At 36.5% G+C, this 26,287-nt stretch overlaps 2 protein-coding genes across 3 annotated transcripts in view; one reads left to right on the forward strand and one right to left on the reverse strand.

Moving 5' to 3' along the window:
• Positions 1 to 2,501, reverse strand: atp5mf (ATP synthase membrane subunit f). Its single transcript, XM_007247827.4, has 4 exons — positions 2,414 to 2,501; positions 506 to 613; positions 287 to 403; positions 1 to 156 (listed from the first exon to the last, which is right to left on the reverse strand). Exons 1-4 carry the CDS (start codon positions 2,427 to 2,429, stop codon positions 128 to 130), a joined length of 270 nt encoding a protein of 89 aa, XP_007247889.2. The 5' UTR covers positions 2,430 to 2,501; the 3' UTR covers positions 1 to 127.
• A 15,624-nt stretch (positions 2,502 to 18,125) lies between these two features.
• slc29a4a (solute carrier family 29 member 4a) overlaps positions 18,126 to 26,287 on the forward strand; it is a 28,061-nt gene continuing 19,899 nt past the window's right edge. For both annotated transcript variants that reach the window (XM_007247825.4, XM_007247826.4), the window contains exon 1: positions 18,126 to 18,288. The gene's annotated coding sequence lies outside the window, so the exon portion shown is untranslated. The remainder of the gene's footprint in view (positions 18,289 to 26,287) is intronic.

Consider the following 26,287-nt stretch of genomic DNA (forward strand, 5'->3'; position numbering starts at 1 on the left):
TACTTAATAATCTTAGTTTAATTCTTGGTCACAACAAATTACTTTATACAGGTATCACAGAAAGCATAAAGGTGTGCTGGTCACACTGCAGCGGACAGTTCCGGTGGTCCATTGTGTCCAAGAAGCCTTAGTGGTACTTCCTCCACCTGTCGTGCTCTATTGTGTAGGGGGAAAAAAAAAACACACTAATCATCAGTAATCAACTATACTTTGCTAATTCAGGAATTAAATTGCTTCTTTCTGAAAAACAGAAAATTACAGATTATATATTTAAATATTTACTTACTAATATGATCGTATTCCCACGCGTAACTCAGAGCGATATAGCCAACCAGGAGCATTGCAATACCACCAATACCTCCTTTCTTCACATTGATGTACTTGTTAAAGTAACGGTCATAGCCTGAGGGGTGGGGATGAACAACAGTTAATATAGGCAATTAGAAAGACAGATATACTTGTCTTTTGAAAATGTTCATAGGTTCCTAAAAGTGAAGCATGTTACCTCCACGAACTGAGCGAATGACCCCATTTGGGGTGAAGTCCCTTTTACCGAGCCAGTTTGGAAGCTCGGCCAGCTTGACATCCATCAACCTCCTCTCAGCCAAGGGCACTGGGGTCAGAAAAGAAGCTCAATGAAGTATACAGTTTTTATTCATTAAAACAATGTCAGGAAGATTAGTTATAGTAGGGCTGGAAGCATTAATTGACTTTATTTGATTAATCAAATATACTGTTTTAAGGTGATTTTCTAAATGGGATGATAGATTGTACATCTAAAAAGGTCATAAAGGAGCCTAACAAACTTTAGGTCCCATTCTAAAATATTTCGACTTGGTAGTTTGTTTTTAAAATGTTTTTTTTTTTTTTAATTAAGTCACAACAATTCAACTTACAAGCACAAGTGACTAGGTAAGGTAGGGGAACAGATTGCAATTATTTTTTTCATATATATTTTTAATGAGGAGTCTCTTGCAAAAGAAAAACAAAAATAGATTGCTAAATTAATTCAGTACCCTGTTTTGAATATCAGGGCCCTCAAATCTACCAATGAAGTGTGGAGGTACTCTGAGCTTGTTAATGGTGTAAATATAGTAATTTTTTTGCAAGGTGAATGCTTTATCACTATCTCTAGCATTGTAAGCCTGTTGGGAGAATCAGCTAAAAGCACTGAAATTCAGAACGCTGAGGGCAAGCAAATGTAAGCTATTCAACACAAGTTTTATACTAGTTATGTTTCACCACACCCTAAATGCATTTCACATCAGTGAATTTAGTTATGTTGCCTTATGTGTACAACTGAATTTTAATGTGAGCCTTTATTTTACTTCAATAAAGTGCAACTTTAATGTATAGATTAAGCTACTAGCTATATACACCTCTATTCAAAACACTCATGTCTTATAAATTTAATATATATAGATAAAAGAAAGAGATATAGACAGATATATACAGAGATACAAAGAGAGAAGGATATACGGAGGTACATGGAAAGAGAGAGACAGATAGATCGATAGATAGAGAAAGCAATACATAGAGAGACAGACAAATACATGGAGACAGAAAAAGATACAGATAAAATGGATATAAATAGAAAGATATAGATAGAAATTCATAGATAAGAGAAATATATATGAGAGAGGAGAGAGAGACAGATGGAAAGAGAGACAGATATACAGCTAAAAAGAGCTATAGATAGAGATACAGAGATAGATGTATCGCTATAGATAGATAGAGAGCCATTGATATAAAGCTAGAGATACATAGAGAGAGATACATATGTAGAAAAAGGAGACACTCATGTCTGTCATTGCTCAGTATAATTAAATGGCAATGAACTGCAGTGAGACTCTAGCAGCAGTGAGAACAGTAGCACTGTGCACATAATATAAATTGTAAAGTAAATATGCATTCATATTTCAGGAGCAGATTGTACTTAGGAAGCAGTTAGATCTACTTAAGTTAACTTAAGCTAAGTTAGCTGTCAGATGTGTCCCTGTCTCCTTCATTAGCTTAAGCAGCTAACGCTAGGCTAGGCTAGGTTAGGTTATATGGCTACTTTTGCTTGTTTTGAGGTCTAAAAACGGCAAATAATACCCAGAAGCCGAGTTCAGTACAGGGAAAGAAGCTGCAGCAGTTACACAGACACTTTTCTTTCCTAAAGCAGCAGCTCTAATTCCGCCGGTGAGCTCAGGACTTAACTAAAACACTGAAAGTCCTTGACTTGACTCGGGTGTGTTTCCCGAGGCCTCCTGAAAACAACCCCGCGTCCTTAAACCCCGAGCCCATCGACCCCAAACCCGACACAGTTTCTACATCTGTACAGCCTAAACTAATAAACCCCACTGAATTCAGCCCCATCACACAGCTCTAACAGCTTTAATCCACTGAAACTCCCCGGAATAAACCCTACCTGGTCTGTCCGCCATCTTGCTCAGAGCTCACAGGCTGCCGCTGTGGATGTTGGGAAGAAAATGGAGCGGCAGTGCAAGGGGCGGGGCGTGTGGGTCTGCAAATGACGTAAGGGGCTCTGATTGGTTGTCAATTATTTTATTACTTTTCCCTTTGTATCTGCTATTATTTACAATAGTCTTTCATTTTATTAGTTTAATTTATTATTATTTAAACAGTTTATAATTTTATCAGTTTTATTTATTATTACTCGCAAGTTTATAAATATACCAGTTTTATTAGATATTTTTTGCAATAGTTTATAATTTTATCAGTTTTATTTGTTATTATTTACATTAGTTAATAATTTCATACATTTCTCTCAGTATCTGATATTCATTCAGGTCATAATTGTATTAATTTCCTATTTTTATATGTTTATGATGTTATCAGTTTTATTTATCATTATTTACAACAATGTATTAATTATTTATCAGTTCATTTGTTGTTATTTACATTAGCTTATGATTTGATCCCCTTTTCCTTTATCTGTTATATTTTACACCAGTTCATGATTTGATGAAAGTTTTTTATGTTATAGTTTACATCATCCCATATTTTATAATCTTTTCATTTTTATATGTCATTTTTACTACAGTTTATGATTTTATAAAACAAAAAAATAATAATATTGAAGACTATATTAAAGCTATATAGGAAAACATGCAGAATTGTTTTGTAAACTGAAAATAAATCGCATCTAATCTTATTTTACCTTCTTTACAATTCTTCAAAAAATAGTTTATCCTGCTTTTAATGAAGTAAATGTCTTGGGAAGGGTTTTAACTAGATTTACTAGGATTCAAATTGATTCATACATACTTTTGTATACTTATGTACTAATATATGTAAATATATATATATTTATACAGATTTGTTTGTATTGTATTTGTGTTTGACAATATCCGCATGGATAGGACTTGTGGATGCATTAGAAACTGTGTGTAATGTCTTCCTCTGCTGGCCTCAGTGAGTATTGCACTTGCACCAGCCTGCAACTGTGTCTGAAACACAAGAAAATGCTGACACATGTTGATGCTTACTGCCCACTCCATCTCACAAAAACATGTGTCCTGACATTGTCAAGACATGAACAGTCCACTGTAAGATATGAGCATTTAGTGGTGTTGTCTTTACCTGTTAGCATTTTTGCCCAATTAAATAAAAGTAAGCATAAAAAGAGCATTTCTTTTATTTCAGACACTTGAAGTGGCTTGATGTGTTCCAGTGAGCTCTTACAATGACTGATGAATGGTTACACAGTAGATGTGTTCCAAAGTGTACATCCTAGGTGGACTGCATTTCTCGTCACTAAAGGCTGTTACAAATTGGAGGATTGTTCATATAAAGATGTGAAATGCGACCGACATTCAGAGAGATTTGACGGACATTAGGGATGTATACTTCACAGCCCTCAGATATATCAATATGATAAATAATAAAATGAATAAATAAATATCTTAAGTCTTGCCTCCGAGACTCCGATACTTTGAATCCAAGGTCATGCTGCTGACCATCAGTCTGAAAGTCTGAGAGATCACAATTGTCCATGCACTCTCTGTGTGGGTAGACGGTGCTCTGTCCCCTCATCACTCCTAATGTGATGTGGGTCAGCAGTCTGTTAACTGATGTATCAGAGCTGGGGTTCTGTCACTTTCCCTTAAGTGCACTGGCTACCCAGTGATGGTGGCTGGCTTCACATGAATAGGGGAGGCATATGTGCTAGTCCTCACCCTCCTAGTGTTGGGGACAATAATAATATATTATTATTTATTATTAATAATATATTATTACTAAATAAATTCAAAACACTCCTTGTGTTGTGGCATCATCTGTGGATGGGATATACAGTTGGGTAGTAGCTGAATGGGTGGGACAACTGGCCACATGCATTGGAGAGAAAAATAGGAAAAACATGTAAATAAAAATTATTCCCTTGTGAAAAAGGAAGTATACGTAAAAGCATTAAAAGTATTTTCGAATTAGGTGAAGCATTATAAACGTGCATTTTCAATTTAATATACTGTATGATAATACACATTAAATATACTTTCTCTATATATCCATAAAATGTATTTTTACACAATGTTTTAAATTATACATTGTGTTGATAGAAAAAATATATAGTGGCATTAAATACGGCTTAAAGTGCCCTTGTGTATTTAAAGTGTATATCACACAAAGTAAATACACAAAGTAGTACATTTACAATATACTTCAGATGTATTAAAAATGAAAGCACAACCTAATGTTTTTATGTTGTATTTAAATATAGCTTAATTACAACTGAAATATACTTAAGTTTACATAATTTGTTCCAAAATAGTACATTTAGTATGTATTTTAAGTGCATATTTAAAAAATATTTTAAAAGTGTGTTCATTTCCTTGTTAAGTATACTTTTAAAATATATACTTAATATTCTTTTCTTTTACAGTTATAGAAAATAAAGTTTATATTTTGCGTTATAAAACAGTTCACCACTGCAGTCTCTAATCTGTTTTGTTATCTTCGGAGAACTCTCCTTACTGCTGCAGGCTGGGAAAATTGTCCAATAATGGCACCAACAGGATACCAGAGTGTGCTCTGCTAGAACACAGTGGTTAAAAACAAATGATCCAATCTGAACTGAGCTTAAAATTCCCTTTTTCCAATCCACTGAAATATGCTTAGATAGGAACATTTTTCTTGCAAATGTAGGTACAGATTTTGAACTGTCATGAATGAGTTATACCCATTAATGGCTTTTCAGACACAATGAATGGTTTCCTTGTGCATATGTTCCCCTTTCCATCATCTACTGTGGCCTCCTTCAGTCGGTAAGTGTTGAAAGCCATTTAGATCCGCTCCTGTGTCAAACTGTCTTCTGCTGAGAGAGTGAGCTGTGAGCTCCGACATTAAGCAAATGATGCTCCATGCCTCATTTCCTTTTACACACATTTTCAAGGTCATTGGGACGTGAGTGGAGCAGACCTATAATTTGAGGCTCAGAGGTTGTAATCAGTTCCTTCCACTCAGCTGCATTAAGATGCAAACACACCCCTTCATATGGCTGCCTGCCAGAATACACTAATGGTACTTACAGTCCCAGAGCAGAGAGGAAAGAGAGAAATGCATGAGAAATTTATTTTAACATATACACTATGTATATAAAGATGCAATTCTTTAATTAGGAGAAATATGTATGTCCTAAGGATATAATTTTACATTAGAAATACTGTATTACAAAAATTAATAGTATAACTATTTAATACATGAATCTGTATGCCAGAAAACTGCATCAATTTCAGCATCATTTCCATAAACAAATTTTAGCATTTTTTCCAGCACTCCACCCCCCATGAGTTCTGACACCTGCTCACAATAAGACTGTGATTATCATGTATAAATACTTCCCAATTATGTGTTATCTAGCCAAGACATGCATCTTAGAGTCAGCAATTTTTAGACCCAATTTTCTTCTTTTCAAGATCCAGTCCTTTGCTTGTTTTTTGGGTATAATTTGTCCAAATTTGCTGTGGTAGTTAATCTTGTTTTGTGACAGCTCACTGTATGCATATATACTGTATACTATATATATACTGTATATATACTATTCTTCATTTCTTTGTTTTACCGATGTGTAAATGAACAGATGAAGACGGAATATGCTCTTTTGTGTTCTGATGTCTCCATGTTTGCAGAAGCTCACGTTTCAGCATAATTAGAAGCAGCACTGTTGCTCAGGTAACTAGGAAAAGTTTATTATATCCAGAAAAAGGTCCCAGGATCTCACAGACAGCCTGTTTTTAGAATGAATACATGTGGCTTGGGTATGGTAAACAAGAATGATAGCAGAAACACACTGATATTATTAATTATATTAATATATAATATTTTGCCCTTTCCGCACTCAGGAAGACTAAACTTTCAATTTAATGACTGTTGATTTAAATATATTATTCACTTCCCTTTTTCAGAAATGAAACATCAGTTTATTTGCTGTCTTGGCCATCAGCACAGACTTTAAACTTCTCCACTTAAAAGGAAATTATGAAAAGTGAAAGTAAAAATTAAATACACAATGTATGTTTTTAATAAATAAACAATTCATGGATATGTGAAAAACTGAACAATTTAGACAATTTAGTTATTTTGTTTCACCGTAAATCTGATTTTCTCACTTCATGTTACACAGATCTATTTTTTGCAAGGCTGTGTGGACAGATCAAATACATCTTTTCTAATCAGCTTTGAGTCACTTTCATATATTGTTTATTTAAATTTAAAATTTTCTCCCAACCTGCATAAATGTCAGTGTCAGCGTGTCATGTGTGCTATTTTAAGTATAGAAATCTAAACACATTATAGACAGATACAGATCATTTATATTTAGAAATTATAACCATTTTCACATATTTTTAAATGTTAAATGTTTTAAAATACAAATTGATAATGAGGCTTGCAATGTGAACACTGCCTCTGAGTCATTTTTTATTTAAGGATCTTGAAAAAAAGTGTATCCGATTTTTGGGCATGCAGCTTAAACCTGTACAGTAAGACATGATTTCATGCATCTTTTCTTTTTGCCTGTACACATGAGTTTAGTGCACACACGTCACACAGCAGGTGTACCATTGGAATTGGCAAAACACCAGCAGCGCAGCAAAACAACAGCTGTGCATAAACATATCAATGATCTTTTTCAGGAACAAACACAGATTCGTTCACAATACAGACAGACAGATTCCATATTTTCTATTCTCCATGAATCAAGTTAAACCTTATTGTTGTTGGACCCTTAGAATATCCTGTCCCCTGTCCGGCCAGACTGATGGAAGTTTCTGGAAGTCTGCCTTTCCTGTCACCCACCACAGATCAGCTGCTCATAATCCAGGTTTTTCACCTGCTACTACTGATTACATGCAGGTTTATATGAACTCTAACTGCTTCCAATACTGGTGTTGCTATACACCTAAATATATTAGACCTGTGTGGATGTATTATTGCACGTAACATTCATTTCCCTCTTATATGTGAGTCTTGGTTCCTCCCAAGTTTTCTTCCTCCTCCAGCTCTGAGGGAGTTTTTCAATGAAGGTTCTGTATTCTGCTTTGCCTGATTCTCTGTTCTTTGATCACAGTTCTGTAAAGCTGCTTTGCGACAACACCAGTTATAAAAAGTGCTATACAAATTAATTTTATTTGATTTTATTTGGGTAAAAAGAACCCCTGAGATAACCAAATCTGAACAGTGCAAGATTTTATTTTAGCTACCTTTCATAAGATCCCGTTTTAAAGGGTACATTCCTGTATTTTGTGAATATTATTCTGACAACAGGCTGTGTTAGTTGTCTCTTAGCTCTTTCTTGATGATTTTTCACTGTATAATTAAGGTAAAAATGGCAAAATATGTTTCATTCAAGATATGTACTAATGCTGCATTACATTTGAACTGGGAAGTCGGAAATGTCTTAGTACAGAGTAGGGAATTTACACTTGTACAATCCTACAGGTCAGAATTCCTACTCAGAAAGTGGGAAGAGCCTTGTTTAGAAGTTCAGTATCCAAGATGGCCACCCCACATCAACAGTAGCAAAAGCATTAGTCACTTATATCTATTAGTGTATTATTAAAACACTTCCAAGCACAGTACTGTCCAACTTCTATCTGTGGACATGTTTCTATGATGTTTAGATGCACAAAACACTGCATAATACATTGTTATCAACTGGGGTCACTAGCAATGCTAACCAGGGGTAATGCTAATGCTGTTTGTCTTAGCAAAGACTTGCATCTTAGTGTGAGCAGCTTTTAGCTTACTGTGTGCAAAGAAGACCCAATCATGTTGTTTTCATTCTGTTCTTCTTATTTTTCTCTGACAAAAGACTTAAACGATTGTTTTTTTAATTTCACCTATTTTGTAACAAATCCTCACTGTGTATTCACAACAGACTAATGAGGATCCTTGTAAATATAAGGCTTTCCTTTGTCTCATATCGGAGATTAATTGTAGTCAGTCTCTCAGTGCCCCCACACGCTCACCAAAAACAGCTCATTAAAATGTATGAGAGAAAAAAGAAGAGCAGCTTGATTCAGCTGAGTGTGGTGGACGCATCAGACTGGAGGTCAAAGATTAAGTGCTATCAATTATTTGGTTTTGCGATTAAAATCGCAGACAGAACTATAATATGGAAGATTGCAATTAAGATGGAACGACTTCCTTCATATTTATCCACCGTCCACATCGTCTCAGCAGGTTCTAATCTTTCAGGGCTTTATTTTACAACAAGGGCTTTACTTGCTGACCTTTTTTTAGTTACCTATTTATTTTGTTATTTATTTCAAATTATTCAGTTCTTGCAGTGTGAACAGCAAAAACACAATGATTTCAATATTTCTCATTCTGATTTGGCCGCTTCAGTATGCTATTAAAATATGATAAATATTAACAGCAATGCAACAACGGACATGAGGTGATGGGCGACAGAACGACAGCAATGAATGAGGATTTTAGGGGATTTTAGGGAGTCTGTGTCTGAAAATCATGCTCTTTTAACAGCAAGCTCGAGTGCAGTCAAGGTTGCCAGGTCCAAAAAAAAATATCCAGCCCAAATTCAGTCTAAAACTCGTCCTTCAGAAGCTTAAACATGCCCAAAATAAATGTCTGTCACACGTTTGAAGCAAATGGCAAAACAACAAGTGTACGACTTATTAATTTGTTTAAAAGGGATTTGTTATCAGTATTGCTATTTATATTATAATATTAGTGTCTTATTAGTTCTTTAATTTTTTTCTTTTATTAGTTTTTTTTCTTTAGCAGTTTTATATCCCAGTCAAAACATTTAATAGTTACATAATTAGCAAAAAAACCTGACTTTTACTTTTTATTTTCTGTTCTTGCCCTGTTCTTCATTGGATTTGGTGAGAAAATTTGATTTGGGGGAAATTTTAAGCACTGAGTGAATGCGGCCTTTTTAGTTTGGATTTATGTGAACCGAGCCACAGAATTGAACCCAAATCGGCCACAGGGAAGGCAGTGTTTTTATCCACTACATTGCATCAAACACAAAATACATCAAAGTAGATGTAACACAGTAAATGTCTGTAGTTACTACACACCTCTGGATAAGACATGATGAAATTTGTTGAAGTGAGTAAAGGCACTTGTACGTGACACTCGAGCCGGGTTTGATCTCATTCTCTGCCACATAAATTCACTCTCTTCAACTCATCTCTTCTCTGGCTCTACTCAGCTTCTCAGTTTTCAGGTTTTGGAGCTCTGCTGCCATGTATATTAAACAGCAAGCCTAATCCGATAAGAATAGAAATGGAGATTCAGCGGCTCCATTGATTTTATTGCTGAGGATAAGCACTTGAAGTCTCTCCAAGGAGCTGGTCCTCATTCCTAAAGCTAATAGCGTTTGACAAGAAATCAAAATCTGTCTTGCCGAGGAAGAGAGAGGCAATTATATTTCACATTAGGAATTCAACATGGCGGTAATAGTCCCTGTACATGTCAACACGTCACACAAGGTGAAATTTTACGTACATTTACATTTACTATCTTCATCTACGTTTGTTAGCTTTACATGCTATTGCGTTGGCTGGTGTTAAAAGCAGGCCTCACGCAGCCCCCCTGCTAGCTGTGTGCTCGGATTGTGGATCTAACTAGCAGTGTGCTAGAGATCACAGCGGCAGATACAATTAATGATTAAATAAGGGCAGTCCTGGAGTCCTGCCTCATTACTCTGCAGAAGGTCTGGCTCTCGTCTCTGTGCGACGCAGCTCGAGCTGATCAGCACTCCTCCCCTGCAGCACAGCGTGAAGGAACACCAGCTATGCCTCTCCTACTCAACCAGACAAGCAGGAGGTCCATAGAAACCCCACCCAGAGCGACTCTGACCTCTACACATACACAGGGTGTTCAGGTTATTGGGTACACCTCTCAAGAGCTTACACTACATGGCCGTTTTATCAGAAACACCTTGCTACATATACACAATAAACACACTATAAAACTAATAAACACACTACTAAATGTTCAGTAAAATTTGTCACAGAAGACCCACTTAAACTTGATTGCTTAAAGAACAATGTCTTTAAGCAATCAAGTCAATGTCAGTGTAAATTACCTAAAGTAAACTAGGGAATTTCAACCACTTCCAGATGTTACATCAGAGCATTAGCATCTCAGACCAAATAAATGCATAGTATGAGCCCAGATGTTCACAACATAGAACTTGGATCAGACCTGGCTGTTAGCATTGCAGCCAACCTGCTCCAACATTTCTTAGCCTGGCTGCCGTATCTGTTAGCATCATGGTACCAACCCTGCCAAAAAACCTTCAAAGCCCGGCTGTTGTATTTATATTACAGCTCGAACTTTGCTAAGCCTAGTTGTTAGAATCATGGTTAACCTGTTCCAGAAAAGTTGTTATACAAAGGTTGTAAGCAAAAAAAGAAGGTAATGAAGCTTATAGGCAGAGCACAAAATGTATTTTATTTTTAAAAATACCTAACAGTGTGGCAGAGTAATAAACTGCTGATGGGGACAAAAGTTGTGAGTCTCTGAGCAAAAGACTGTCAGTAAAATGTCTGTGACTTGTCTTTAGATGTGAGAGGGTATCAGACCTTTGCCAGTTAAAAGTCTTTTCAGAGTCTTTTCAAAGTCGTCTATTGAATGGATAGCATTAGCATCGTCGTACTAACTTTCCTGAAACCCGCTGCTAGCATTGTGGATAACCTGCTCCAAACTTACCAAGCTGTGTCTGTTAGCATTGTGGCTCCAACATAGACAAGGCCATCTGTTAGCATTGCAGTTAACCATTGCCAACACTGCTGAGGTAGCTGCTGTGTCTGTTAGCATCATGGCTCTAGACTTGTTGAGACCAGCTATTAGAATTGTGGCTGACCTGTTCCAAACTTCTGATACTGACTGCTGTCCCAGGTATCATTGACTGGATTTCTGTTATTTGTTGGCAGTGTGGATTACCCGCTCCAACCTTGCCAAGCTGTGTCTGTTAGCATTGAACGCTCAAACCCTGACAAGGCCATTTGTTAGTGTTGTGGCTAACCAGTCGCAACATTGCTGAGTCTGGCTGAATTGTGACTCCAACCCTACTAAGGCATGTAGATAGCATTGCAGCTAACCCACTTCAACTAAGTGCTAAGCTAGCTGCTCTGTCTGTTAGCATTGTGGCTCTAAACTTGCTTGCCAAGACCAAATGGTAGCATTGTAGCTAACCTGCTCCAACCTTCCAATTCTGACTGCTGTCCTTGGTAGCATTGAGTAGATTTCTGCTATTATTATGAACAACATGGTCTGATGTCTCTGGATCTGGTGGGCACTCTTTGAAATGACTGGATTTCTCTTACTAATAAAATGTGGTCTGATGGATTTTTTCACAATTCTGGAAACACTCTCTCTTATTCGTTCTCTCTGAGTAACCATTCACGGTACAGGCTCGAAAATGTATGTAAATGATTTAATTTAATGTCAAGCAGATGCCTGTAAGATTTATACAACATTGAGGAGGAATGTTGGACCATTTCTCCATATAAACATATGTTTTAGTTCAATATTTATGAAATGGCTTTTGTGCACAGCTCTCTACAAATCTTGCTACAGCTTGTTAAAAGTGTTAGGGTCAAGGATCTGACCTGGGCTTTCTAAACACAAATCTTTTCTCGACCATTCTTTAGCTGATTTACGTAGCACTGGTTAGAAACATGCACATAGCCATTGCACTGCTGTATAATGAAATGCAACTTCTGCATCTAACTACATGTGGCAGAGAACACACACACACACACACACACACACACACACACACACACACACACACACACACACACACACACACACACACACACACACACACACTCAAATTAGAGGCTATTGGCAGTAAGAACACACACCTGGAGCAGTAATCAGTCAATTCAGCCATCAGGCATCAACTCGTGATCAATGTTGAGGGTGGAGAAAGCCCTGTTCCTTCACCCCCCCCCCCCCCACCCTCACTTTAATACCCTGAATTAAACCCCTGGACTGTCAGGTCCCTGGTCCCCTTTGGGACAGGCTCCTGATCCTGAGACAGCTTCTTTAACCTTTAGACCATGTCTAACCCCTCAAGAGATTACCTCTTTGGTCATTGTCTGGTTACATCAGCCAATATCTTTTCAGTTTGAGGTCAAGGACTGCTGCCCTTACATTCTCCTGTAGATTGTTTTGATGCACATTTGAAATCTTTGTCCCCTTAATGATTGCAAAGTGTCCAGACCTTGAAGAAGCAAAGCAAACAAAATAATGCACATATGTGTCAACAATGGGTGCAACCATAAGTAGCTGAATACATTCATTAGAATAAGTGTACACAAACATTTTGACACATTAGTTTTATAGTACATTCTAAATAATGAGCGGTTCTGAAACATTTTGTAGATGCTAAATAATTAGTATGTACTGATTTTTAAATAGGCAATAATGTAACCCCAATCAAAAAATGCAATGCTGTGTAAAATTTAAATAAATGTCAATAAAAACAGAATCCAACAATTTGCGAATTCCACGCTGTATTCACATATCAGAAACTGGAGAACTGAAGGAATCCATGGGCACCCATTTGTAAATCAGTGCCACCTGAGAGCCTGAAGATCACCAGCATGCAATACTGACTCTTGGACTGTTGCTTCTGCACTGGGATTTCCTCAGATTCTCTGAATACTTTGATTCTATTATGTTACTGTAGATGGTGGAATTTCCAAAAACTTCACGATTTTACAGTGAAGAATATTTATTTGAAAATGCATTTTTATAGACTGGTAAACCCCTGCCCATCTTTGCTTCTAAAAAACTCTCTAAAATGCTGTTTCTATACCCATTTATGTGAGTTAGTTGCAAATTGCTCTAATTTAAGCTGTTGTTTCTTAGAACCACTTATTTTTCCAGCCTTTTATTGCTCCACCCCAACCTTTTTATAATGAATAAAATGTGGGTCTATGAGATTTGCAAATCATTGCATTGTATTTTTATACACATTTACTTACATTTTACACCGCTTCCTAACATTTTTGGAATTGCAGTTAGTACTATGTGTTAAAAATTAAAACTGTATGTAAGCCCACACTTCCAGTAGGCCACACTGATTTGTTTTATTGGTTCTACAATAAAACCCTGTGGGACCTCAAATGATATGCTAAATCAATTGGTTAACAAACAATTCACAATCATTTCGGCATTACGATTAATTGCTGATTAATGAACTCAGGGTTCCAGGGGTTAATGAACGAGACATTACACTTTTCTTTCCAGATGGTGCTGAAGTCACAGAGAGAATTATTTCAAAGGATTATTTTTATCTTGCATCTGTTTCCTTCTGCCATTAGTGGGTTATGGATGCTTGAGCCCTTATTAAAATTTATCCCAGCCAGAGAAATGAGAAATATGCACAGTTTTGTTTTGACGTCTTATTAGAGACTTCACAGATCCTGGATATACTGTTGATATACTGTGCTTTTATAAGGTAAATTATTTGGGTTTTGCTTAGTAAGGGTGAGTCACATTGCAGACCCTGTCTAAAACTCCTTTCACTTTTGCAGGAGATCCTGACAGATCTGTTGCACTTGACCAGCTTCGGTGTCCTCCAGCAAAGACAAACAAGCCTTTCTATCATTCATTGGTCTCTGCAGCTACACAGCAGTATACCACAAAATCTACAAAATTGGTGGCCAATTTGTTGCTGTAGAATGTGTTTGAGGATTCAGACATCTGTGACATCTGTGATCTGTCATCTGTGTAGAAGATAGGCCCCACTGGTGAGCGAGGAAAGGTTAATTAAGAACCCATCAATCTGCCTGAGCTGAACTGTGAGCGTCATATCTGAGGCATTTTGTGGACTCACAGCACAGAGCAGAACGGCGCTGCAGATAGAATGGCTAATGAAACATCCCAGGCAGCCATGTGTGCACACGGGTGCAGCAGCCCTCCGGGGACGAGCTATTGGATAGCAAATTAGATTCCCTCGGGGTAAATGGAACAACCAGCCTAAGAATAGAATTACTTCAGCTTTAGAAAGAAATGGGTTGTTTTGCCAGTCGTTTGTGCTTATTTGCCAAAACTAACCTGAGCAAAACAAAACAAATCTGGCAAAATCTAATATTTTGAATATTAATATAGCAAATATGGCAATAACAAATTCCTAAACAACAAATTTCTATGAGAAGATGTAATGTAGTATGGGTGTGGGTGACATCTGGCTCTTTGTTTTTATAGCCTGTCAAGCCATGTGTTCATGTAAGTCCCACCCTATAGAAACACCCTGTGTTCCTTTTTACATGGCACTGTGCATGCAAGATGGCAGAGTGCAGAATGTAATGTAAAGATAAAAAAAATTTCATCAAGTCATCTTCAAATATATTGATACAATATACCTTTTGAAAGGTTCAGAAGTTTAAAGCAGGGTAGCTGCAAGGCTACTGTGCTTGCGCAGATCTCCATAGCAAGGGGGCTTCCCCACTAGCACTAGCAGAGCTGACCCTCTACTGCTCTCGGCACAACCAGCAAGCTGATGGGTGGGATTTTATCCGTAAACAGAGAAATCCCATTTGTTTTGCTGTCAGTGGCTGGTCTCCTCATTAAGGACGTCTGGTTAAAGTTGCGATGCTAAAAGATCCAGCAGCCATGGCAGGGTTTGGGCAGACAAAACTAAGCCGTGGCTAAACACAGACCTTTTGTTTTGGTCTGAGTTGCTTTGGTCTGTTCTAGTGCAACATGTACTGTTAGAAAGCAAGCATACAGTAGTGCTCCTTTAAAGCCAGCTTCTGGGTAACTAAACAGAACAGGAGTGAGATTGATGGCCAAGACGCTGCAGGTTTGTAATTATTCACCCGTTCCTATGAGAAGACGGTGTTGTTTTGCTTCACAGTGTATAACTCTGATTAACACAGATCAATATTAGTTCAGGGTGTCATGCTGCTACTCAATATTATGACCACGAGGCCCTGTCCTGTATTGACTGAGAGCTTCTCCAGGTTTTGACCAGGCAAGTACACCATTGATAAATTGCTCGTCTGGCAGCCTGAAGCTGGGGTGAGAACAGGTAGCAATCAGTATGCAAAGTCACGCATTCTGACGCTGCTCTTGCCCGAGGGATAAATATAGACCTGAGTGCTTCTCAGCAGTTTTCTGCTCAAGTGGTGTCCATGCAGCACCTCCTCACTTTCTAAAATCTTGGCCTTTATCTTTGCCGTTTTCTCAGCTACCGCTCACTCTTGCTGGAAGGCATAGCTGTCTAACTGACATATTCAGAAGCATTTCACACCTCTGCACATTTTTTTCTGATATCTGCTCTGGAGCTGCCAAATAAAGATATGTAGCAATGTTATCATTGCTTTTGTAAGGAACATATACTTTTGCAGACTAGAGAGGGTTTTACACTGTGTCTATCCATATACAAATCCAGTATATAAGTGTAGTAAAAACAACAAAAAAGGTGAACCCAAATGGAAACATCAGAAGATCACAATCGCTGCGAAATCAAAGGCTATGCGCTCCTCATTTTTCCTCAGTTCCCAGCTTTGTATGCCAGGGATGAAATATAGCCGAACAGAATCCAGTCACGCCAAACCTGTAGTGTTTCTCTAGAAAAGGGTAGAGTAATGTACAGCAGTTGTGTGACCTTTTCTGTGTTCATAAGCTAAAAACATTGATTTACCACAGATTCTGTCACAGTTGTAGAATTACAGCTTTGGGAAAAAGCAAAACAAAAGAAAGCTACTCTCAAACAGTGGTTTCCTTCATCATAATGTGCATTGTTTTGATGAAATTAAGCTAAAACTGTTGTCAAATGAACGGCTATTTTATTCATGTTTCCAATTACTAATGATGAACAATAAGGAAAGGCTCATCAGGTTTAAAGTACAGACAGAATGTCCGAAACACTCAAAATGTCCAGTGTACTGTGGGTAGGTTCCTCTGAAATGCAAATAAGCCTATCTATTGTAAGCTTGCTTCTCATTCAGAGTCTCTGCTAGGCTTTGATCATTTCCAGCAGTGTCCTGCTGTTGGCTTGCCTCCTGCAGCACCTCCAACTCGCCAAAGCCTAGCTACCAAACACACACTAACCCAATACAGGGACATATAGTTTTCTATGTGTAAATTAACAGATGTTTGTGTTCAATATATTTTCTCGTTATTTGAAATTAATATCAATGACATATTAACTATAGGGATGCTATTTGAAAAGGTGCTGTGGCTTTAAAATATAACAACTATTGTATGTGTATGTATGTGGTATCTAGTATGCAATTCTCTCAGAGCCTTGTATAAGATATACTTATTAGATGTATAATTTACCACATATTAGTTTTAGATGTGATAATCATATAGTTTCTCAATCATTTTTATTTATTTTCACAGAAACAAGAAAAAGTATACTTTAGTATTGCATAGTCAATGGGACTTCAACAATAGGATTTATTTGGAGGAAGGGGCTACAGCATGAATTTGAAAGCTATTATGACATATTTATGTTTATTAAGACTCAAGCCTTGCTCTCAGCATATTTAACTAGTGTTTAGATTTGAAGGGTCCTGGGGTCAGTTGCACCAGCTGTGCATAAGTACAAACGTGAGCTAGTTATAACGCAGGTGTTTACTGAGTGCAGATTTACTTGATTTCTGAACTCTTAAAACTTTCTGAATATGAACTTGTTTTCTTTGCATTATTTGAGGTCTGAAAGCTCTGCATCTTTTTTGTTATTTTAGCCATTTCTCATTTTCTGCAAATAAAAACTCTAAATGACAATATTTTTATTTGGAATTTAGGTGAAATGTGGATTGTAGTTTACAGAATAAAACAACAATGTTCATTTTACTCAAACATATACCTATAAACAGCAAAACCAGAGAAACTGATTCAGAAACTGAAATAAACTCTTATTTTTTCCCAAAGCTATATATATATATATATATATATATATATATATATATATATATATATATATATATATATATAAATATATAAAGATATAAAAATATATATGAAACCCACATATTATCCAATAAGACATGCGGTTATGCTTGTGTTAATTCCTGTAATAATATTTTCATAAATTCTACATGAATTCTAACATCAGTACTGATGTACAACCTCATTTCCAAGGCATATGTTGACTGACATGTTATAGCTACTTGCTTCTTATTTGCGTAAAGTTGAAAATATCTCTACATTTGCCTCTTGCTTCGCCTTGCTAAAATATGTGATTTTTATATGTTTGTTATGTTTTGCCTTAAACTACAGTTTTATCTCATAAATAACTACAAAAACAGTCCAAACACAAGCTAAACCTCATTATAGTAGCATTAGCTTATCTTAGCTGTAGCGTTAGCTTAGCTTAATTTAGTGTAACCATGGCTACTACATTTAACCGAGCTACATTTTCTCTTAACGTTTTTTTTTAGTTATTAGTGGTAGAGAGCGATTCATTTTTCCCCACCTATATTCCAACAAGCCCCGCCTCCTTCGCTCGGATTGGCCAATAGTTCTTACTCACTCTCACTCTGCCGGTGAGCTCTGAGGAGTATCAGAGGCGCATGACCTACGAGCCAATCCCATCGCAGGACACGAAATACTACCAGCCAATCGAAGCGTGGAAGGCGGGACTGCCCGAATACGGGTGTGTAAAAAATAACCCTGTGCACATAACGTTACCGCTACAAGCCCACATCTGCCGGAGAGCCTCTCCGCTCAATGGATTCAGCCGAACCGCAGCAGCACTTGTTATAAAAATGAAACAGGAGGAGAATATGATTTTAAAGGAGTAAAAATGAGCTCAGGACGCGAGTAACTGGTTTCGGGGTGAGCTTTAACCTGTTGTTTCTCTGATCTGTAAACGGCACGGGGCTGAACAGGGGGATGAATTATGCACTGGGTGATTTGTATTGTTCTGTATTGTTGATGAATAATGAAAATGTGTTTGCTGTAGTCAGACTTTAGGCTGTCTCTAGCGTTTTAAACATTAACCAGGGTCTGTTTGTGTAGGAAAAAGCAGTATTACTGACATTTAAAAGAGTGTTTTTCTATGTGAGAGTTGTGTTTCTTATCCTTTTCACCTATTGTATTTCCAAATTTACTTTAAAGATACTGCAGCAAATTGTGGAAAAACACATTGTTGTCTATTTTCATAGATTTTCAAATGTATTAAAATACATTTTGCATATGATTTAGACCAGGGTCCACACAAACAATGACATCCATCCACAGTGCTGCTGCTTGGTTTGTGATGACTAATTAGAAAATTAGAAAAATAGTCCCAATGGGTAACAAACATTAGCTCAAACATTAGCTACCATTCCCTTTTTTTTCTTTAGCTCAACATAACTGTTACACTAATATACTACTACTTTTCATACCCCCCACCCCCCTTCTTCATTACTGAATCATCAGGTAATCAATCAATCAATCACTTCACTTAGCTAACCTAGCTCATGTTTTGAGAGCTGCCAACTGTCAAGCTCATCAGTAAGCAGCTCATATGCACTCACTGTAGCATAATGTTATTATTGCTGTTCCACAGTCCAGCATCCATCCAACACACAGTTACATGTTTGGGAACACAGCTGACATGTTTTCTTCATGTTTTCTGCAAGGTGTTTGGTCTCTATCATGTTGAAAATCTTTCAAAAATATTTTAATATTTTAGTTTCCTGGTTGAAAGCCTTTTCCTTAATGAAAAATCTTTTTTTTGCTGGTTGGTAGTCTCTTTCCCACATTTAATATGCATTTAAAGAGTGTTATTTGCTGGTTTAGAATCCAGATAATCCTGGAAATCATTAAAAAACATTTTGTTGCTCGTTTATAGCCTTTTCAAAGATTAAACATTATGTTTTGCTGTTTATGTGTTTTCCCCATATTTAATACCCCTTTTAAGATCACCCTCACCACTCTGATGCTTCATCATGATTAAAATCATTAAAGACATTTCTTTGCTGATTTAGAGGCTTTCCAATGATGAAAGATCATTTTTTTGCTGGTCAGTGGTGTTTCCACATTTAATATCCCTTTTAGGAATACTCTTCGCTGGTTTAGAATAATCTGTATAATGCTGGAAATCATTTAAAAAAGATTGTGTTGCTGGTTTAGAGTCTTTTCCACATTTAATACTCATTTTAAGCACCTTTAGCTGGTTCAGAATCTTTTTTTTGTGTTGGACATAATTTTAAAAGACCATGATTTGCAGATTTTCAACCTTTCTCGTAAAAGAAATGTTCTAAAAACAAACTAAATTCTAGTTAGGTGTCTTTCCCACATTACATATCCATTTAAGACAACATTTTTCTGGTTTAGAGCCTTTATAATCTTGTATTTTCTTTTTAAATGAGATTGTTTGCTGTTATAGAACAGTTATTGTGTTCATCATCCATTTAAGACCACTGTTTGCTGGTTAAGAGCCTTTAAATCTCTTAAAACCTTTTTTACTCAAGTTTAAAATGCATTTAGGATGAACTTTTGCTGGTTTAGAGCCCCTATTGTGGTGGAAATGCTGGTCTACCCATATAGAAATCTGATATATAGCCATATATGTTCGTATATTATATATGATTAGGCATATATTCTGAATTATGTGGACATATTTAAAGTGTACACATATATACTTGTATTATTCATGGAGCAGGAACTTGCATAGTATACCAATGTTTTGGCCACCATGTCTAATTGAAGCTAAAGAATTTTCCATTGACCTGCACAATATGTTTGTAGGGTCTCCTGTACTGAATGTTGATTTGATTTATTCCAGAGATGTATTTCTGTTTACATAGACAATTCTAGATACCGCCAGTCACAAAGTCAGTGTAAATTGAAAGAGTTTATTTCAGGTTATTTTAGAGAATTTCTATTGGTCCATTCATCATTAAATGTTGACACAGTTTAAGGGACAGTTTGTGTGTTCAAATTATGTCAGAAACTAAATATTGACAAAAATGGAGATACCTGTTTTTCATTGGACATTGACGATATGTGATATGTTTGTTATTTGTTATATTGCAATACTTCATTTGTGTATTGGTAGATGATTTTATTATTCAGGAAATCTCTCCCCTAAAGGGCATGTTTGGCTGGTTTAGAGCACAGAATGTACCTTCTGCTACAAACCTGCTCTTTCAGCTGACAGTTCAGGCAACAGCTGTTGTTCTGTGTCTTTTATCTTATTTGCAGTTCTTTCTGCTGTTGACATACAGTAACATAGTCAAACAACCACAGACACTGTGATGACAGATATGACATGCTGGTTAAGTTGAATGAGAGGTGGCTGTGTTAATGTACTGTAACTCTGTGTATACAGTGCTGGAGGTGATGCTTCTGCTTAGCTTGTAGACTCAGTTCGGTTCAGTTCAGCTGTATTGTTATGCTAATACAGGGTTGCACAGTACAACAAAGCACTGTTAGGCAAGATCTCCTGTGCAGTAATAAAGATGTGGGACTTTGGACATTAGTACAAAGGCAACTTACAAAACACAAGGTGCGTAGACAATAAGTACAATAGATAAGAGACAATAAATGCAGTAAAACTATATACATGTTGCCCTTTTGCAATAATTACATCATCAGCTTATCGTACATTATATGGACATTTTTGAGGACCCCAATGGTGCCTGTTTTGTTTATGTAGCAAAGAAAAGTCCATTGAAGTGAACAAGTAGTGTTTACATTGTTAGAAAACAGTGTTTTTATTTCAGATTTTTTTTATTTTTAAGGGCTATTTAAATTTATTATAAAGGGTTATACTTTAATGCCAATGTCTAAATATTCTTAACATTGTATTGTTCATTATACAACGAATATATGTACTATTCTTATTCTTATTCTTATTCTTATTATCAGGGGCATAAGAAAGATCTTGAAGATCTTAATTGCAAATATATTATCCAAAATAATCTGATTATCATGACAGACCTATTTGTGGTTATGATAATTTGTTTAAATTGAATTTAATTTAATTGTTATTAAAGGTATACTGGGTTGTACACTACAATGAAACACTATTAGTTAATATACTAGTAGTTAACTATAGGTAATATGTAGGTCCAGTGATTATAATTAGGTGAAAGTGTGTATAAATGAAAGGGTTAATATGGTGTGGTGTTGTAGGTAGAGGTAAAGCAGGTGTGGTGTTTTTAACCCCAGCATCACATTATGTAAACAAAGCATAACAAAGCAGAATAGCATGCTAGCATAGCAGCTAGGTTAATTGACTAATATTAAAAAGGTCTAGTATAAATAAAATTAAATCAAATGTATTTGTATAAATTGTTACAAAGCAGCTTTTTTACAGTAATAGGAAAGAGATACACAAGACATAAGACATTAGCATTGTGGAATGGTTTCCCAGACAGAGATTAAGCCTAGTCTTGGACTACACAGCATTCTGAATGGATTCTCAATTGAAAGGGAAATATAGTCCAAGACTAGGCTTAATCCCTGTCTAGGAGACTGTCTTTTGTTTGGTTTCCCCAGACATGGATTTAGCCTACTCCTGGACTACATTCTTTTTATTTCAGAAAAGAATCTCCATTCAGAATTCTGTGTAGTCTGAGACGAGGCCTAATCCCTGTCTGGGAAACCAGCCCAAAGGGATACTGTGTAAGTATAAATACAGTATATAGTTTAAGAATAGTAGAAGATGAAAAGATGCTTGTGATTCCAGGTGTATATCCGCTCTATGCTGTGTTTATACTGCTGTCCATGACTGTTCAGGGCTGTATATCTAAATACTGCATTATGAATCTGACATGGTCAAATATAAAATCTATTTTACACTTTTTTACACCTTGTCACTGCATGTTCCTGCTATCTGAAATGCATCCCTTATTTTAGCTACAAATGTGTCTCCGGTTACAAGAGACATAATAGACAAATTTGTTTGTTGTGCAACAATGTTACTGCCATTTTGGAAACAAACCAGGTACCAGGTACCAAACAGCAGGTAAAGTCAAGTAGTGTAGGTAACCTGCTGTGAAAAAGCTCCATTAATGTTTGTGGTTTAAATAAGTCAGCCTTCTCCAAAGGCCTCTCTGATCATATTCTAATCATCTGCAGCTAATGTGCTGCACTTCTTTCTAATTTAAGTAGTAATAAATGTGTTTGTGTGGAAGGGTGTCCTAACTTGTTTACTAGATTGCATTTCTATTAATTATACTTTGCAATCACTTTTTGAAGGACATTAGTTATATTTTCTCTCAGTCTAATGAAGATCCATTAAATGTCTGTATGTATGGTTTTATGGGCTGTCTTTCTTTTTTATTAGGGATTCATCGATGTGAGAATTTTGTGCTGAAGCAGATATACACATTTCTAACTTATAGAGAGACTAGACACAATAGTCACTTTGCAGTATGTGTGATGTCACTTGTTGCAATGGTTTAATTCTTGACACAAGAAGTAGATACACAGCGATACACAGCGCTGTCTCTGTGTCTGTGTAAGTGACAGGTTCCTGCTGCCTGAGAAGTGTGAGAAGGAGGGGGAGCGTGAGGGTAGGGGGGGCAGGAGTAAACAAGAGGTAAAACACGGCCTCCATCCACATGGCTGGGCATGTGCTTGTAAACGCACGTGTTAAAAGCTGTGCACCTCAGTACAGCACAGTTTTGCGCAGATATTTCCATTTACAACTAAATTCATGCTTTTAATCACAGAAAAAGCTTTTATTTACCTTTTAAAAAGCCATTTAAATGCCTGATTAAAGGGCCGATTGCTGTTAATTTGCTGTTTTTCTTCGGGTATTGAGTGCTCTGTGCTGACTCTGTGGGGGGGGTGGGGTTAGTGACGTCATGGGCCCTGCATTGTTTAATATAGCGATATATACAGACGAAAAAAGAACATTTGCAATGTAAAATTTTTCTAATATCGTACAGCTCTAGTTTGAAATATTGACCATATTGATAACAATATAATTCCAATATAATCATGTATCCCCATGCTGTTTACATCTGGCTGTTCTGTTCTTTTCAGAAAGAATACAAAACTGTATAAATGTAATTTTCTAAAACTGCTCTTTGATCTAACTCAAACCCACACTGTTCTCTAGCATGCAGGCTGGGGAAATTTCCATTAATAACAGAGATATAGCAACAGAGATTAGCATATACAATAATAATGACAACTCTCGTAGCTTAAATAGCCTGTGACTAACCCCACTTACTGTAATTGCCTGATTGTGCACATTGTGTGAGTTGATTGCTGGAGCTGCTGCGGTTGGTAGCAGTGCTTTATGTGACTGTGTGCAGCCCAGGCCTAGTAATAATTATGCTGAATAGGCTCTGTATTACTGAGCTTAGTTAAGTGATGTCAGTGGATGGCAGTTCTGGAGTAATGACATAGAGAAGATCATGGTAGAAGAAATAAAAGAAGGTCAGAAGGAAGCGTATATGGCCTCTCCTGCACTGTAGCAGGGCTATGAGACGTAAAATAACATGACAAACTAAGCAGAAAGTGGCTCGCGGCTTCACTTGCTCTTACCGGGCTGGTGTGCTCAGTCACTGAATTGCTCTCTGACAGCACTCACATCTCACATCACAGCCAGCTTTCATCTCGCCCGCCTCCAACAGTCATTAGACTCATCTGCAGTAATACTATCATCATGTGTCCACTGACTTTTACAGGTTTTTACCACAATATACTCTATATGGACAAATGTTATTTGGAACCCTTTTAATGAATGCATACAACTGCTTTAAGTTGGACCCATCGCTGACACAGATACAAATACACATACACAGCTTGTCTACTGCCTGTAGAGAAGTACTGCCAATAGAATAGAACACTATGGAGCAAATAATGCCCTACCAGCATTAAGCTTTGGAGCAGTGGAGCTGTGTTTTGTTGAATGCTGAATGAGTTGTGGGCAAGGTGAGGTTGTTGCTGAATATCTATTTAAAAATAAGGCCTGTCTTAAAATATCTTGGTTCCACTTTATTATAACGTGTCTCTAGTAATCTCTGACATACTGACATCTCCTTCCCAAAGTTACAACAGGTACAGCAAGATAGAAATATAAATATAAAAGAATTAAAAAGAGATCTGTCCTGCACATCCGTTTAGAATGGTTTAAGCTCAACTACTTATTTATTTCATAAATAGAATTAGTGCTTCTTTTCATATCCAAAGAAAACCTGCAAAACAGAAAGAAAAACTAGCTAAAACATCCCTTAATGAATCAATATATTCTCAAATCGAATAGTAAATTAAATCAAATTGAACATTGTGAATGGGAATCGAATCATTTCGGGAAATCAGTGGTGATACCCAGTCCTAGTTTAAGACTTACCTGCACAGTGGAGACAGTTACTTAAACAAGAGCAGCACAAACTCTTTTTAATTTCCCTAAATTAAGAAGAAACAATGAATGTTCATGTGTCCCAGTACTTTTGTCCATACAGTGCAGAGTAACCAGCATAACCATCATTAATAAACTAGTCAACTAGTTTGGCCAAGCTTTTTGACCAGATTCATAAACATCATAACTATGCTGGTACACAGAAACAACCAACTTATAACCAAACTAATCAACCAGTAAAACCAGGTTGCAACTACAAACTTACTGTATACTCATCAGGAGCTTAGCTGCTCAACCAGCTGACTTATGAGCTAATGGCTAATGGGTTACGTATCACCAAAAACAAGCTTAGTTTCCAGGACAAGCTGGTAAGGGATGGATTTTTTTAAACTATAAAGCTTTCTCTGGATATGTACCAGATAACATGAGTGTACCAGAGTAAAATGTTGCTGTATTACTCTACATTTCCAGAAACTCATTATAACCATTTGTCGTGTTGTATGTATGTGCTCTATTAGATTTCTGCATTAATCAATTTCTGAAAGCGAGCTGAATTCTGAGAAACTTAACATCTCAGGTATATTCACAGTGGTGGAGATAGGGTCAAGGCTTCAACCTACCAGAGATTCTACACTCATACTTGCGTAATTTAATATTTAAAATTGAAACAGTGATCATTTTATAGTAATAAATTGCCAGCAGTTATATAACCAGCATTATTCAGGTACCACATTCCTAATCATCCCCAGTAGACCTGTCTCAATAATTATGTTATCGACTTATTATGCTATATATGGACATAACCTCAATAATTGTTGCTGACCTCAATACTGTCCATTGTGTTTACTTAGCAAGGAGAGCCTATTAACCTGAATGAGCTGGTACTTCGCCTAGTGCTGTAGTCAAGACAACCAAAGCTGAGTCTGAGTCAAAACAGAGAACAGATTTAGATAATTAATACAAATCATTACACAAAAAAGTAATTATTTAGGATGATCCAAAATACATTAGTGAATAATAAAAACAATAAATTGTTAGCTAAGCAAATAAATAAAATAAAGACATATTGTCACCAAAGCCTGGACAATATGGCTAATATTTTTATAAAAATATATTTTCTAATTTTGATTGATACAATACTAATACTAACCAATAATAAAGCGAGACAAAAAATCTAAGAACATCTACAGCAGATGTCTGTACAAACATCTTAAAATTAATGTGCCAAATTATGTAATGTGTCCTGTAATAAATGTCGGTCAAAAGTGACAGATGCTGTAAATAATTTATTACTAAAATAATAAAAGTGCATTTAAAAATCACATGACCATTATTTAAAAAAATCTAATGTAATATATTGTGTACTGATATTGAATTATTGTCCAGCCTTATTGTTAAATTCTTATCCAAGCCCACTTCACCCAAAGACTAAGACAGAACCAACTGCAAATAAGGAAGAGGCTAGGACCGTTTAAAGTCTTCAGTTTTATTTTATGTATGCGTAGGCCTTTCATGTTAAATTGT

The sequence above is a fragment of the Astyanax mexicanus genome, chromosome 3 (genome assembly GCF_023375975.1).
Source record: "Astyanax mexicanus isolate ESR-SI-001 chromosome 3, AstMex3_surface, whole genome shotgun sequence".
Classification (NCBI taxonomy): domain Eukaryota; kingdom Metazoa; phylum Chordata; class Actinopteri; order Characiformes; family Acestrorhamphidae; genus Astyanax; species Astyanax mexicanus.

Coding starts and splice junctions, on each gene's coding strand:
- atp5mf (XM_007247827.4), bottom strand. Junction 404..505: donor CATTCGCTCAGTTCGTGGAG/GTAACATGCTTC, acceptor CCCACCCCTCAG/GCTATGACCGTTACTTTAAC. Junction 157..286: donor GTGGGAATACGATCATATTA/GTAAGTAAATAT, acceptor CCTACACAATAG/AGCACGACAGGTGGAGGAAG.